The 14039-nt window shown below is 41.6% G+C and overlaps 1 protein-coding gene across 5 annotated transcripts in view; it reads right to left on the reverse strand.

Annotated features, from left to right (window-relative positions):
- The window catches only part of mark3a (MAP/microtubule affinity-regulating kinase 3a), a 61926-nt gene extending 54184 nt beyond the window's left edge, over positions 1 to 7742 (reverse strand). For 3 of the 5 annotated variants that reach the window (XM_060925837.1, XM_060925839.1, XM_060925838.1), the window contains exon 1: positions 7087 to 7742. In XM_060925837.1, the coding sequence (XP_060781820.1) occupies positions 7087 to 7137 (51 nt within the window). In that variant the 5' untranslated portion in view covers positions 7138 to 7742. The remainder of the gene's footprint in view (positions 1 to 7086) is intronic. The other 2 variants (XM_060925836.1, XM_060925835.1) reach the window with 1 other exon arrangement.
- Between the last annotated feature and the right edge of the window lie 6297 nt (positions 7743 to 14039).

Genomic DNA, 14039 nt, shown 5'->3' on the forward strand with positions numbered 1-14039 from the left:
GCGAGCGATGGAAAAGCAAACTGGTTCTCAGCTGGCTCGCAAGTTGAACGAGTTGTGAACCAGCACTGGCTCCGAACCAGCCCTGGAACTGATTTGGTGGAAAAGGGGTATATGACACTAGTTCCAGTAGTGTCTAGTGAACTCCAGGCTCTAATGTTTGCGGTCAGATGAAAGAAAAACATTTCTTCTGGCTTGCCTTTCAAACAGTTTGTTGGTATGGAAGTAGCATCAAACTGTAGTCTTAGAGACTTGGTGGGGAAAAAAAGACCTTGTTTTGTGTTTTTTCTTTTCATGCTGTAACTAACCTCCAACAGGGTTTTAAGGCTTATGGTATTCTTAAACCCAAACAAAATCCAAAAATAAACTCCTTTATACTAACAGATAATATCTGTATACGGTGTGAAGCTGTTTTATTTTTAAAGAAAAACAATCCCTGGGTGCTGCCATCTCACTCTCGCTGAGGTTCAAATATCATGCTCGGAGTATAAATTATGCGAGAGAATCCAAGATTGTGACATCACTTACACGCTACATGATTTACTGAGGCTGAGATCCAGTGGATATATCGCTTCTAAATTTTTGTTAACAACCCTAAAGATGCCCATGTGTCAAGCATTTGGCTGTAAAAATAAGACCAATCACTGAAGCAGTGAATGAGCGAGCAAACACACATGAGACAGAGAGAGAGAGAGAGAGAGAGAGAGAGAGAGAGAGAGAGAGAGCGCAGTGGCACCCAGGGATTTTTTTTTAAGAATTACGTAGAAGCCTTTATTTGATGGCTCTGTGTTACGAAGGTAAACGGTGTACTAGTGATCCCGTTATGTCACAGGCGCATATCCAGTTTCAGTGGAAATGGTTGCATCCACGTAAGCCTATTTTCAGCAATATCCTAACTTTTAAAACCAATAAATTGTTACTATAAAAAGTTTTATTTTTAATTGAAAAGTGCGGAAGGCACATCAGGGCACTTGGTGTGATCAGCAAACGGTGTTTGTTTTTGGGTTTTGTCTGGCTTTAATCGCTGACCTAGTGAACTGGCATGAGGATGTGTCTTTGTAAGTTAGACTAGATAAAGGTATCTGCTAAATGCAGTAAATGGCAAAATGCTACCAATCTCCAACTGTGATCTTGTGGGGGGAAAAAATATTATATAGCCTCTCTAGCAATATTTTATATTGTGCATGGGGGCAAAATGCATTTTCCACAATTTGTGTCCTCTTCTAAGAAGGTTCCAAGGAATAATAATAAATAATAGTCCAAGATGGTGCTGCAGATGGCAGCCTCAGTACAGAGCGCTCTGCTTGTATATCATGTATTGTCTCTAAATAATGTGTACATTGTCTGTATTGCTCGAGAGTCACCAATGGCTAGAACCAAATTCCATGTGTATGTTAACATACTTGGTCAGTAAATCTAATTCTAAGGTCCCTTACATGGGTTATGAGGTTAAACATACTTTTGTCTCATTTCTTTTGTGTATTCTCTAAATTTCTCCATGTTCATGAATTACTAAGGGTATTTAGCTTCAGTTTTAAACCTAATAACAGGAAGCAGTGAATGCCTGCTTAAGAGTTCCTAAACACTCATGTGAACTTAAAAATAGTATAAAGGGAAACATACTACCATTACATTTTGGTCATTCCCCCCCCACACGGGTGCCAATAATTGTGACAGTTTTTTTATTAATAATAAAAATAATATTTATTAGCATTATCCAAAACAAAATTTGGCTCTTATAGTGCTAAAACAAACAAAGACAAGGACACATTTAATAAAAAAAATAGGCTAAGGATACGATTTTAAATAAATAATCTCATCTCATTATCTGTAGCCACTTTATCCTGTTCTACAGAGTCGCAGGCAAGCTGGAGCCTATCCCAGCTGACTACGGGCGAAAGGCAGGGTACACCCTGGACAAGTCGCCAGGTCATCACAGGGCTGACACATAGACACAGACAACCATTCACACTCACATTCACACTTACGGTCAATTTAGAGTCACCAGTTAACCTAACCTGCATGTCTTTGGACTGTGGGGGAAACCGGAGCACCCGGAGGAAACCCACGCGGACACGGGGAGAATATGCAAACTCCGCACAGAAAGGCCCTCGCTGGCCACGGGGCTCGAACCCGGACCTTCTTGCTGTGAGACGACAGCACTAACTACTACACCACCGTGCCACCCCTAAATAAATATATATATTTTTTAAAGGAAAATATACATGTATACAAATCTAAGAGAAATCTAATAATACTAATAAGCAGCATGCAGCAAAAAATATATAATTGTAATAAAAATTATTAAATTATTTTTAATGAAAAATGTCTGCCTGTTCCTCTCTAATTGAACATTAGATTTTTCATCAGTGTGAGATTTTGGAGCTGATGGTACATATTGCAACTGTGATATGCCTCAGGATAAAAAAAAAACTGAAAATTTATGACACTGTATCATATTCCTCTTTATTACAGTGTTATTTGTGTTAGGTTTATGACAAAACATTCTGAAAGTCAAGAGACAATTAAAACCTGCCTGATTTTTTTTTTGTGCTCATTTGCATAATGCAGTCTTCTGTGCCATCAAACTACAGAATACATTTCAATAACAACAAGAAAAGTATATATTGTGCAGCTCTATTCAATATATAGTGTCAGTTTTATAGATGCACAAATTTTGCTTTGGTGCTACATTACCAGTTATAGTTTAGATTTTTAAATAATATTAGGGATTATAGGGCGGCACGGTGGTGTAGTGGTTAGCGCTGTCGCCTCACAGCAAGAAGGTCCTGGGTTCGAGCCCCGGGGCCGGCGAGGGCCTTTCTGTGTGGAGTTTGCATGTTCTCCCTGTGTCCGCGTGGGTTTCCTCCGGGTGCTCCGGTTTCCCCCACAGTCCAAAGACATGCAGGTTAGGTTAACTGGTGACTCTAAATTGACCGTAGGTGTGAATGTGAGTGTGAATGGTTGTCTGTGTCTATGTGTCAGCCCTGTGATGACCTGTGGCGACTTGTCCAGGGTGTACCCCGCCTTTCGCCCGTAGTCAGCTGGGATAGGCTCCAGCTTGCCTGCGACCCTGTAGAAGGATAAAGCGGCTAGAGATGATGAGATGAGATTAGGTATTATCCATTTGACACACAAAGTTTTACCTGACAAAAGTGGGATGAGCATAAAGCCACTGAATCAGTCTTATTGCCAGCGAGCTTGGAGAAAGCATTTCAGATTTTAAACTGCTGTGAATTTTACAAGGTCCTGATGATGAGAATTGAACTGGTGCAGAACAAATTCTGATCTTGTTAGAGCTGAATAAAAAGGTAAATATCTGCCAGCAGTACGTGAAGCCGGTGGAGAGCAGCACACCATGTACTAAATATGAACAAGACGACGTGGTCATCACTATCCCCCGCCACGAGCGTTTTATGAAGACCTCTTAACTCTTACACCCTCATAAGCCCATTGCTTTAATGTTGACTTATGATGTCGTAAGTGCTAGGACACCTTCATAAAACACTACCCAGCTTTTCTTTCAGTAGTACGAGCACGCAAACTTTCATTGATATAGCTTACGTAGTTTCTGAGAAAACTTGTCCAGATTGAGTCCACTTGTTCAATGTCCAATAATGAAAATCAAGAGCCATAACTTTGAAAAAAATAATTTCTTGTAAAAGATTTTCAAACTCAACTTAGATCATGAATAGTAATATGAGCACGCAAAGTTTCATTGATGTAGCTTATGTAGTTTTTGAGAAAACTTGTCCAGATTGAAACAGACGGACTCCATTCCTACATCTCCCTGCACACTTCATGTCAGGGGAGAAGAATAAGTGAAAGCTAAATACGCCAATTTGTTTCCCAGATAAACATGTAGTACTTACATTTACTTCAATTAACTATGGCATTAAGGCAAAAGCAAACCCATCACATAACATTACACATTTGTAACATGCTATTCTCTTTAAGCGTTGCAAACATGATGACATACGCAATAGAACACATACTGGAAGTGAGTGAACCGTTTCATTAACTTGTTCAGAAAATAATTTAGTAAACTGGTGTGTCATATGTGAAACACTAACACACGAGTGTCTCTACACAAAGCTGACCTTGCACTGTGTAGTTTTAGCTAAACCAAATTGACTGTCTTTTGCGCCCTGCTTTAGTGGTACAGTCTAATCTAAAAAGAAAGAATGAAAAAGTTTTTTTTTTTTTTTTAAATCCCGTGAGAGACGCTATCACAGCATAACGGCAAGCAATGCTGAGTAATAGGAAATATATTAAAATAACGAATGAACTGCTAACACGCAAGGATAAAAACAAAGCCAAGACACCAATATGAAAAATGGTACATTAATTAGGACAAGATGATTAAAAAGTGGGTCGTTAATATACTGCTCTGATGGGTCACTGAGAAATTTTTTTTTTTGGTGTTAGCAAACCAAGTGCTTCAGAATCAAATTTCCGTACCTCTTTTGAGCGGGGGTTCACCGATACTCACTTCTGGTGATAATCATCAGACAGGGTACATCAATGGTGAAATCTGTGTAAGAGGCGTGAGTCGGTGCATTAAAGTGCTGATGACACGTTTTTGACATCTTTGGCGATGTTTTATAACATAAAAAGTAATTCCCGATGATCCATATATTAATTCACGAAGGCGCCTATTTTACAAGTTATGATAAAAAACACGGCTATTTGGGCAAATTTGACGGGGCTGCAGCACCCAGGAGACGAAGGAGGAGGAGCTATATGACGTCAGCGAAAGAACCTTCCTCCTAACTTACCAGTTTGTTGTTGATGCGACAGGTGTTCAGTTTATCATTATTAGTACTTTTATATTTATATATATATATATATATATATATATATATATATATATATATATTAGTTATTATGCCTTCGCGTTGTATTGCCGGCTTTTGCTCCAAAACCCACAAGGATGGGGTAAGTTTATAAGTTTATTCAAGTTTCCCAGAGATCCCGAGCTGCATGCGAAGTGGGTGAAGCAAGTCAGGAGCACTCGTGACAAGTGGGAGCCCTCACCAACATCCGTCCTGTGCTCTGAACACTTCGATTTGGATTGTTTTGACACCCTTCCCAGCTTAAAAGAATCTCTTGAGTGTTCAGTTCAGCACAAATGTGTGTTACTACCATCAGCAGTGCCTACACAGTGTTGCCAGATTGGGAGGTTTCCCGCCCAGTTGGGCGGTTTCAAGTGCATTTTGGTGGGTTTTGAACATATTTTGGGCTGGAAAACGTCAGCAGTATCTGGCAACCTCCCAATCTGGCAACACTGCCAGTATTCCAGAGGGGGTCTACTAGTAGCTATGCCGGATCCAAAGACAGTCCTCCTGTCAGAACATGTGTTGTGAAACGACATAAGATAAAGGTACGTAGAGCTATAGATTCTACATGATAATCATAAATGTAATCATAAAGTCGGCGTGATATCAGTCATGTATTTGCTTGTGAAAGCTTGCAGCTTTCATGTAACTGCCGCCTAGCAATGAGAGGCAAAGGGTAAAGAGGGTAGGCTATCATAGATTCTATTCGGAAGAGATCAACACAATTCTAGACTCCCAGAAGAGGAAGAGCTAGCACTAGAGAGTTCACCGACGTTTTCATGCGCCATTTCCATTGAGTAGAACCAGAGTAGAACAGCCAGTGAACCGTAGCGTGTTCTTCCGCTGACGTCACAGCATGGCCGCGAGCCACGGACCCAGTTTTCTTGCGCTGCGCAATTAAAAGTTGGATATTCGCGTAACAACAGCTTCTTTTCACGTAATTATAACAGAAATCTAACATGTTTGCCATGTTGTATAGTTTATTTAAGAAATTGCATAGAGTCATGTTCGTGTCATCAGCCCTTTAACACCAAAGCTGACCAACACCTCCCATTATTATGTTTATCTCTGTCTGTAATGTCAGACTCCACCAAAAAGCTGGGTTTCCTTTTCTCGAATAAATCTAATCCAGCTCACGATGCCTTTTTTTTTTTTTTTAGTTTAGATAAACTTCAAATGCTATGTACAGTGTTGTGGTGTTTCAGGACTGGATCCTAACACCCCTGACTTATGCGGAAAACCTAGTGGATATTTTAATAATGCTTGTCTGGGGTTTCCTCATATACGATCCACGCATAATGATGTTCTTCATATCACTCGCATTGACGTACACGGATGCGAATTACAGAAACTCCTTTGAGCACATGTCTCTATGTGCAGGGCATTTCTCTTATTGTAAAATCACACACGAGCAATATATGCTCTTCGGGTAGAAAACGCAGTGGTTCTGAATGACTCGAAGGCAATTTGATCCCAATGACAAGCTGCAGTCAGTGATGGTCAAATCACCTGCACGTCGCATCACACCCGCAAGCCTGTGACGCACACGTGACATAAGAAACAGTGTTTGTGCTGCGACATTTTCGATACCTACACAAGGCTGGAGATGAATGGGTCGAGAAACCGCAGCATGAAGCATTCACCTGCAGTTCGTACGGTAGTCGTGACTCACCAAGCAGACAGCTGACTAACCCCCCCTCCTACCCTTACCTCACACCAATGCGCAGTACATCTCAGCAGTGACCACGTATACCTCTGTATATAGAGACGGGCCATAAAAATGGTGCACACTGTTTAAACATACAGTATGCTGGACACATTAGGTAGATTAAAAAAGTCCACTCCTCCTTCCTGATGCTGCAGATTCTGTGTGTGTGTGTGTGTGTGTGTGTGTGTGAGAGAGAGATCATGCTGGGGGTCCATCTGTCAACCTACAAAAGAGCTCAATCTTTTACTGCTGCACTGTGGCAAAACAGGAACAAAAAACACACACACAGCAATGACTTATTCACTAGTTAGTGCACCATTTTAGAGACTATCTGAAAGAATAATGGATAACCACGACCTGAGCACTCGGTGAACGCTTTGGTGAGTGGATTAAATTAAAAGTTCCAGCTTTGTGTGGCAGAGAAAAGGACCATAGACATGTTTCACATCCAGGCAGTGTTACTGTACAGCTAGCAGCATTCCAAAGCAACAAAGACACACAGTAACGTCACCTGGGTGTCTGAGAAATAAACCGGATACTTACATTCTCGGTTTTCCGCTCGTTTACAGATGGTAGTGCTGTTTTTGTTGACATGGTATCGCTGAAAAGACCTAAACGTAAAAGCGACCGGCTGAAATAAAGCGACTCTTGGTGTCTGACCCTGTTTACACCAGGACTGTACTGAGCTCATGAAGCGCGCTGTCAGCACAAACTTAGCAAAAACTTCACACTGGAATACCGTCCAGGCTACAGACCCTGTCCCAGAGGTGAAAATGTTATCCTCCAGTCTCGGTATCCAGCCATTAGAAAGTTTAGAGAGCTGAAGTCTCAGAATAGGCTAACAGAACTAGCACTACGGTGATGTATTCTCTCTCTCTCTCTCTCTCTCTCTCTCGCGTTCTGAATCACATTTCGGATATTTTCTGTCCTGAAAAGAAAACAAAATCACCCCACAAGGCCCGGACTATCCCACCACGACCCCTTTCTAACACAAATAACGACAGTTATTCACTGAAACGGCTCTTTTCGACAGAACGGAGTTAAAACAGTTGTCTTACGAGCCTGAAAACCTGAATGCTCTCTGACAGCTTCATTCCTCAGCCCTCTGTCTGTCGCTTTTGGGTTAAAGCACGCTCCTTCCTTCCTTCCTTCCTTCCAAGATGGCCACCCAATAGCAAACAAGCCAGGAGCTCGAGCGTTATCCCCCTCCCCGACTTGTACTGGGAAAATCCCGCCCTGCTCAACCCTGTCAGCTAATAGAGCAGTGAACAGTCCAATCAGAACACTGGTTCCGAGTGCTCTGTTATATCTGTGGCGAATAGCAACTACTCTGCTGTCCTGGATCAGGGAAGGGAAGGAGGGTCTGTGAAGAACCACAGGAAATGTGGTGTCTGTGGTCGTTGGAGAACCCTCGACCACTTTCTTGTTTCAAAGTTTTAGGAGCTTGCAGGGTAGGATGGGAGAACTGGAAAAAATATGACACCAGTTCTCATCTCATCTCATCATCTCTAGTCGCTTTATCCTGTTCTACAGGGTCGCAGGCAAGCTGGAGCCTATCCCAGCTGACTACGGGCGAAAGGCGGGGTACACCCTGGACAAGTCGCCACAGGTCATCACAGGGCTGACACATAGACACAGACAACCATTCACACTCACATTCACACCTACGGTCAATTTAGAGTCACCAGTTAACCTAACCTGCATGTCTTTGGACTGTGAGGGAACCCGGAGCACCTGGAGGAAACCCACACGGACACGGGGAGAACATGCAAACTCCGCACAGAAAGGCCCTCGCCGGCCACGGGGCTCGAACCCGGACCTTCTTGCTGTGAGACGACAGCGCTAACCACTACACCACTGTCCCGTCCCCCAAGCAGTATATAATGGGTACAAATAAGTACCTTGATTCTGATTCTTAGAGGGTACTGCACCAGTGACAAGCCATTGTAGCCCTAAAGGTACAGTAATGTACTTTATTTTCTGAGAGTGTAGTCAGCTGGGATAGGCTCCAGCTTGCCTGTGACCCTGTACATGATAAGCGGCTACAGATAATGGATGGATGAAATGTGCACATAGTTACCTTGAAGTCCGACAATGAGCCGCAGGGGGTACATTAGTGTAGACTGTGTCTTGGTACAGAAATGGACTCCTACTGTATCCCTGTTTCTAGCAGTGTGGTGGTGTAGCGAGAAGGTTCTGGGTTTGAACCTTGCAGTCTTTAAATGGAGTTCCTGTTCTTTTGGGTGCTCTCAGGGTACACCATGAGCAGGTCATCAGTCTATCACAGGCCCAACTGTGAACAGAGACGAACAAAAATTCTCACCTATAGGCAATTTAGAATAGCCGGCTGACCCAATCTGTGTGTCTTTGGTCTGTCTTTGGATTGCGACAGTCCAATAACACACATATTGGGTCAACCGGCTATTCTAGATTGCCCATAGGTGTGAAATTTTGTTCGTCTCTGTTTACAGTTGGATCTGCTATAGACTGGTGACCTGTCCATAGCGTACCCTGCCCTACTCACTGGAAGTTAGCTGACAGATAAGAGGTATAGATAATGGATGGAAATTCTTTCTTCCCATATCCCAGCTTGTTAGGAACTTGGGGTCAGAGCTCAGGGTCAGCCATGATATAGTGCCCCTGGCACAGAGATAGTTAAGGGCCTTGCTCAAGGGCCCAAGAGTGACAGCTTAGCAGTGCTGGGGCTTGAACCCTCAACCTTCTGAACAGTAACCCAGAGCTCTATTTGGGTGGATCAAAAGATCAAAATTAAATGTCCATATTTTTTCCCTTTACTCTAAATGTCTACCGCGAGCTGTCCTAGTGGTTAGCTTGTCTCTCAACTGGGAGATCGCAAGCTTTACTCGTAGTCTGGCCATATCTAAAGACCATCATAAAAATGGTACCTACTGTCATCTGGTAAGGCACGTCGCAATACAGATGTGAGTAGGGAGCCAAACTTTTGCAGCTCCCAGAGGACTGACCCCCTACTGTAATTGGTGAGAGGCTGAGGGCTATAGAAACAGAGATTGGCATCGCCCAATGTACCTTCAGGGCCTGGGGTGGGTTTCCCAAAAGCATCGTAGCACAAAGATCATCATTAAATGGTCGAGCAAGCATCACAATGAACACTCCCTCTCCTAGTTAAGATGCTTTTAGCAGCTTTTGGGAAACCCACCCCTGGTTAGGACTGGGACAGGAGATTGCCTGGGAAGACCATGCCCTGGAACAGGAGGAACTTTGACCCCAAATGTCTAATGAGTCAAGACCTGTATGGTGTTTGCAAGTAGTCTGTTTTACTGTTATACTTTTTTGTTTTTAAAGTAGGCTAATTACATAAGATGTTAAAATTCGACCAACAAAGCTCATTTTTCTTTTTAACTGGCATATTTGCTTCAAATAATATGAAAGTTTGAAGCTAGTGAGTTTTGTGGTGTTTCCTTTGTCATTTTTGGATGTTCCAAAGAGCATACATACAATATAACCTAATTCATTACTAATTTAAGGGGAAGGTCAATTTTGTATTCATAAATTCAGTAAATCAAACCCCAAAATACAGCAGTTTTAATAGCTCCTAAAACACAATTGAGTGCAAAATTATGAATAGCCTTAGAAAAACAGAAGACAAAGACATTTAATTTAGGACTTTATATTTAGTTCATTTAATGCCACTTTATCATAAGCAATTAAGTGGTCAAACAGTGTAGAGGTATATTAAGAAGTCAATAATGAAATTTAAAAAAAAAATCATATCAGAGTAATAATTTTTCTGAGACATGGGATAAGTCCCAGAGATAACAAGGTAGTATTGAATTTGTGAGGTTACAAAAAGAAACTAAGATACATAATGTTTTATCTTTTTCCACCTTTAATGCAGTATAATACAGCAACCATCAAAACTCATGAGAAAAACAAATAAAAATATTTTAGGGGAAAAAAATACAAAAAAAACTTAGAATAACCTGGTTGCACAAGTGTTCACAGCATGTGATTGTTTTCAAAACACATTGACTAATCACATTCAAACTCATGTTCAAAAGTATTTATCTTTAGACCTGACATCAATGAAGTGATTCTGATTAACCTGATTAAAGATCAGCTGTTTCTGTAGGATTTTCTTGACATCTTGGTTTAATCCAACTGCTGAAGCCAGTCTGCAAAGAGCTTACAAGGCATGTACGGGTTTTGGTGTCAGGTGTCTATCAGGAAAGGGATACAAACACACTTCCAGAACATTAGATGTACCATGGAACACTGTGAAGGCTTTCATCAGCAAATGGAGAAAATTGGGGAACTATAGTGATATTACCAAGAACAGGATGTCCCTACAAAACTGCTGACAAGATGAAAACTCATCAGGAAGGTTGCCAAGAGACCGATGGCGATATTGAAGGAGCTGTAGGTAAGTACTGCTCTGTTCACTCCCTGCATGTGACAATTTCTCATATTCTTCACATGTCTGGGCTATGGGGTAGGGTGGCTAGACAGTAGCCCTTTCTCACAAAAACAGCAAAAAAAAAAAAGCATTCCAAGCCCACCTCAATAACAACAAACCATGTAACAAAATGTGTTATGGTCTGATGAGACCAATGTAGAACTTTTGGGGCATCATTTTATAAAAATATGCATTTGTCACAAAAACAGGAAAACTTATCATCCAAAGAACATGGGTGTTGAAACACGGTGGTGGCAGCATCATTTTGGGGCTACTTCTCTTCACCTGGGACTCTAGTCAGGGGATTTATGGATAGCTCCAAATTATTACATTACATTTATTTTGCAAATGCTCTTATCCCAAGTAACATACAGCGTACCCAGAGCAGCCTGGGGATTAGGTGCCTTACTCAAGGGCACTTCAGCCATTCCTGCTGGTCCAGGGAATTGAACCACTGAACTTTTGGTCCCAAAGCTGATTTTCTAACCATTAAGCCATGGCTTCCCAATCTATTTTGGTACAAAACCTACAAGCTTCTGTTAAACAACTGAAGGTAAAGAAACATTTCACCTTCCAGCACAGTAGTGACCTAACGCAGAAACCTAATTCAAAAAAGGAATGGGTTCAGAAGATGATTGATGTTTTGGAATGGTCCAGTCAGAGCCCAGACCTAAATCCTGTAGAATCCGTGGACAGACTTGAAGGTTGTGCATAGGAGATCCTTTCACAATTTAATACATCCAGAGCATTTTTGCAAGGAAGATTGGAATAAAATTGCCAAATCAAGATTTGCTAACTTGGTAGACTCTTGCTGTATGGCAAGCAAATCGTGCTTTAAGAAAGTATTATTTAAGGGGTGTACACACTTATGCAACTAGGTTAGTGTAAGTCCCCTCCCCCAAAAAAGTGTCTATTTGTTTTGCATTTGAATTTTGTTGGTTGCTATATCACATGCTTATAGCCATCATACTTCTGTGATAAAAGGCAGAAAAGATTTCTCATGGATAAATGCTGACATCCGTTGGTCACTTTTTCTTTCTTTTTTTAAAGAAAGACATCCTGTCACTTAACACTACTATAATTTTTCAGTCTAACTGTTCAGATTTAAAAATATATATTTTAAATTTTTTTTTATAACCACATGGCTACTGCATATTATTGGTCTGAGTGGATTCCCTTGCCATACCTTACTGTCCATTCCCTGAAATTTAGTCCAGCAGGCCTGTAATTTTTTAGCATATTCAAGTGGTTCATTGTGTTCTTCTCTTGGCTAACCAAGTTAGTTCGTTTCCACTATACACAATTTGACATGACCAAGAAGTCATGCTACAGGGTTTGTAAAGTCTAAACTCTTTGCCTCTGTCAGCACTGACCATCTTGGAGAAGCAGTCTGTATGCATTTCTTCTGCTACCACCGATTCTATCCACACTGGACAGAATTCAATCAAACAGAGTCCTGCTTGTGGCCCCAAATTAGCCACGGACAGAATGCCTTAGCAGATTCTTCCCTCTGTCGATTTAATCTTCAGATCAACTGTTCATCTGTCACTGGGGAAAGACACAGAGCTCCACTGTCGAAACAGAGACAGGGCTACTGTCTAAGCAGAGAGAACAGGGAGCGTTGGAAAAAAAAAACAGAAGAAACCAACCTGGCAGGGAGAATGATGTGAACAGAAGAAAACCCTGCTCCATCCAGCCCAATTATATGACTCCGTATATCCATCATAGTAAGTTCTACAGTGCAGTGTAACCATAAATCACAAGCTGTTAAGCAGATAAGCTCCATATGGTAGATATGTGATCACACATTTGTACACAGCAAGAAAAAGGGAATTACAGCTGGTTTGACTGCACTTATTGCCAATATTACATCATTGTTGGAAATCCCTGGCATGCATGCCCTCCACAATTTCATGACCCCTGACTGTTAGGAGGGGTGGAATAGGACTCGCTGTTTCACTCATATACCAACAGCCAGCAATCATTTTTCACAGATTGACAAGAGTGGGAGGTCAGTATCCTGATCTCAATTTGCATCTCTACTTCGGTCATTTCAGCTAAAAACCTTTATCAGCGTTAGCAAGTTGACAAGCAGGAATGACTTAAGTGCCCTTGAACAAGACATTTAACCCTTTGGTGACTGACCCCTTGAAAATGGTTCCTCCAGGAACCATGACGTTTCAGTTGTCAAGACAACGGAAAAACTAAAATACAAATACAAATACAAGAGCATTTTGTTTTGTGCACAAGAGCATTGTGACGTATCTTTCTGTTTTTGTATTTTAGTTTTTCCGTTGTCTTGACAACTGAAACGTCATCGTTCCTGGAGGAACCATTTTCAAGGGATCAGTCACCAAAGGGTTAACCCCCCCAGGCTGCTCTGGGTATGTTGCTGTGGATAAGAGCATCTGCTAAATGCCATGAATGTAAAAACATTGTTTACCTTTTGGGGTGGCACAGTGGTGTTGTGGTTAGCACTGTCGCCTCACAGGGAGAAGGTTCTGGGTTTGAACCCAGTGGCCAACGGGGCCTTTCTGTGTGGAGTTTGCATGTTCTCCCCATGTCTATGTGGGTGCCCCCAACAGTTCAAAGACATGCAGTCATGTTAGGTTAACATGGGGTGGCCTTGGGCTTAAGTGCCCTTGAGCAAGGTACCCAATTACTCCCCTGGTGTTGTAGTATGGCTGCCCACTGCTCTGGGTGTGTGCATTCACTGCTTCAGAGGATGAATTTCACTGTGTTCATGTGACGAATAAAAGCTTCTTCAGAAAAACAAAAACAAACAAACATTCTTGGTTACTATATTATCCTCACTCATTCAGTAATTAGTATGTTTAACTGTGATAGGATGAAGAGCTTCAACCTAGCAGTAGGTGTGGAATTAAATAAGCCATACAAGAGTAGCAATCATTTTGAGCACAGGGTGTCTATAGTTAAAATAAAATAAACCCCAACCCCCACCATCTGAATGCAAGCAAGTGGAAAATCTACTTGCATGTACTGTTGATTTTTCACTGTTACTCCTGGCTGCTTTATTTAACAGGTTATAACTGCAAAACAC

The sequence above is a fragment of the Neoarius graeffei genome, chromosome 7, assembly GCF_027579695.1.
Source record: "Neoarius graeffei isolate fNeoGra1 chromosome 7, fNeoGra1.pri, whole genome shotgun sequence".
Taxonomy (NCBI): domain Eukaryota; kingdom Metazoa; phylum Chordata; class Actinopteri; order Siluriformes; family Ariidae; genus Neoarius; species Neoarius graeffei.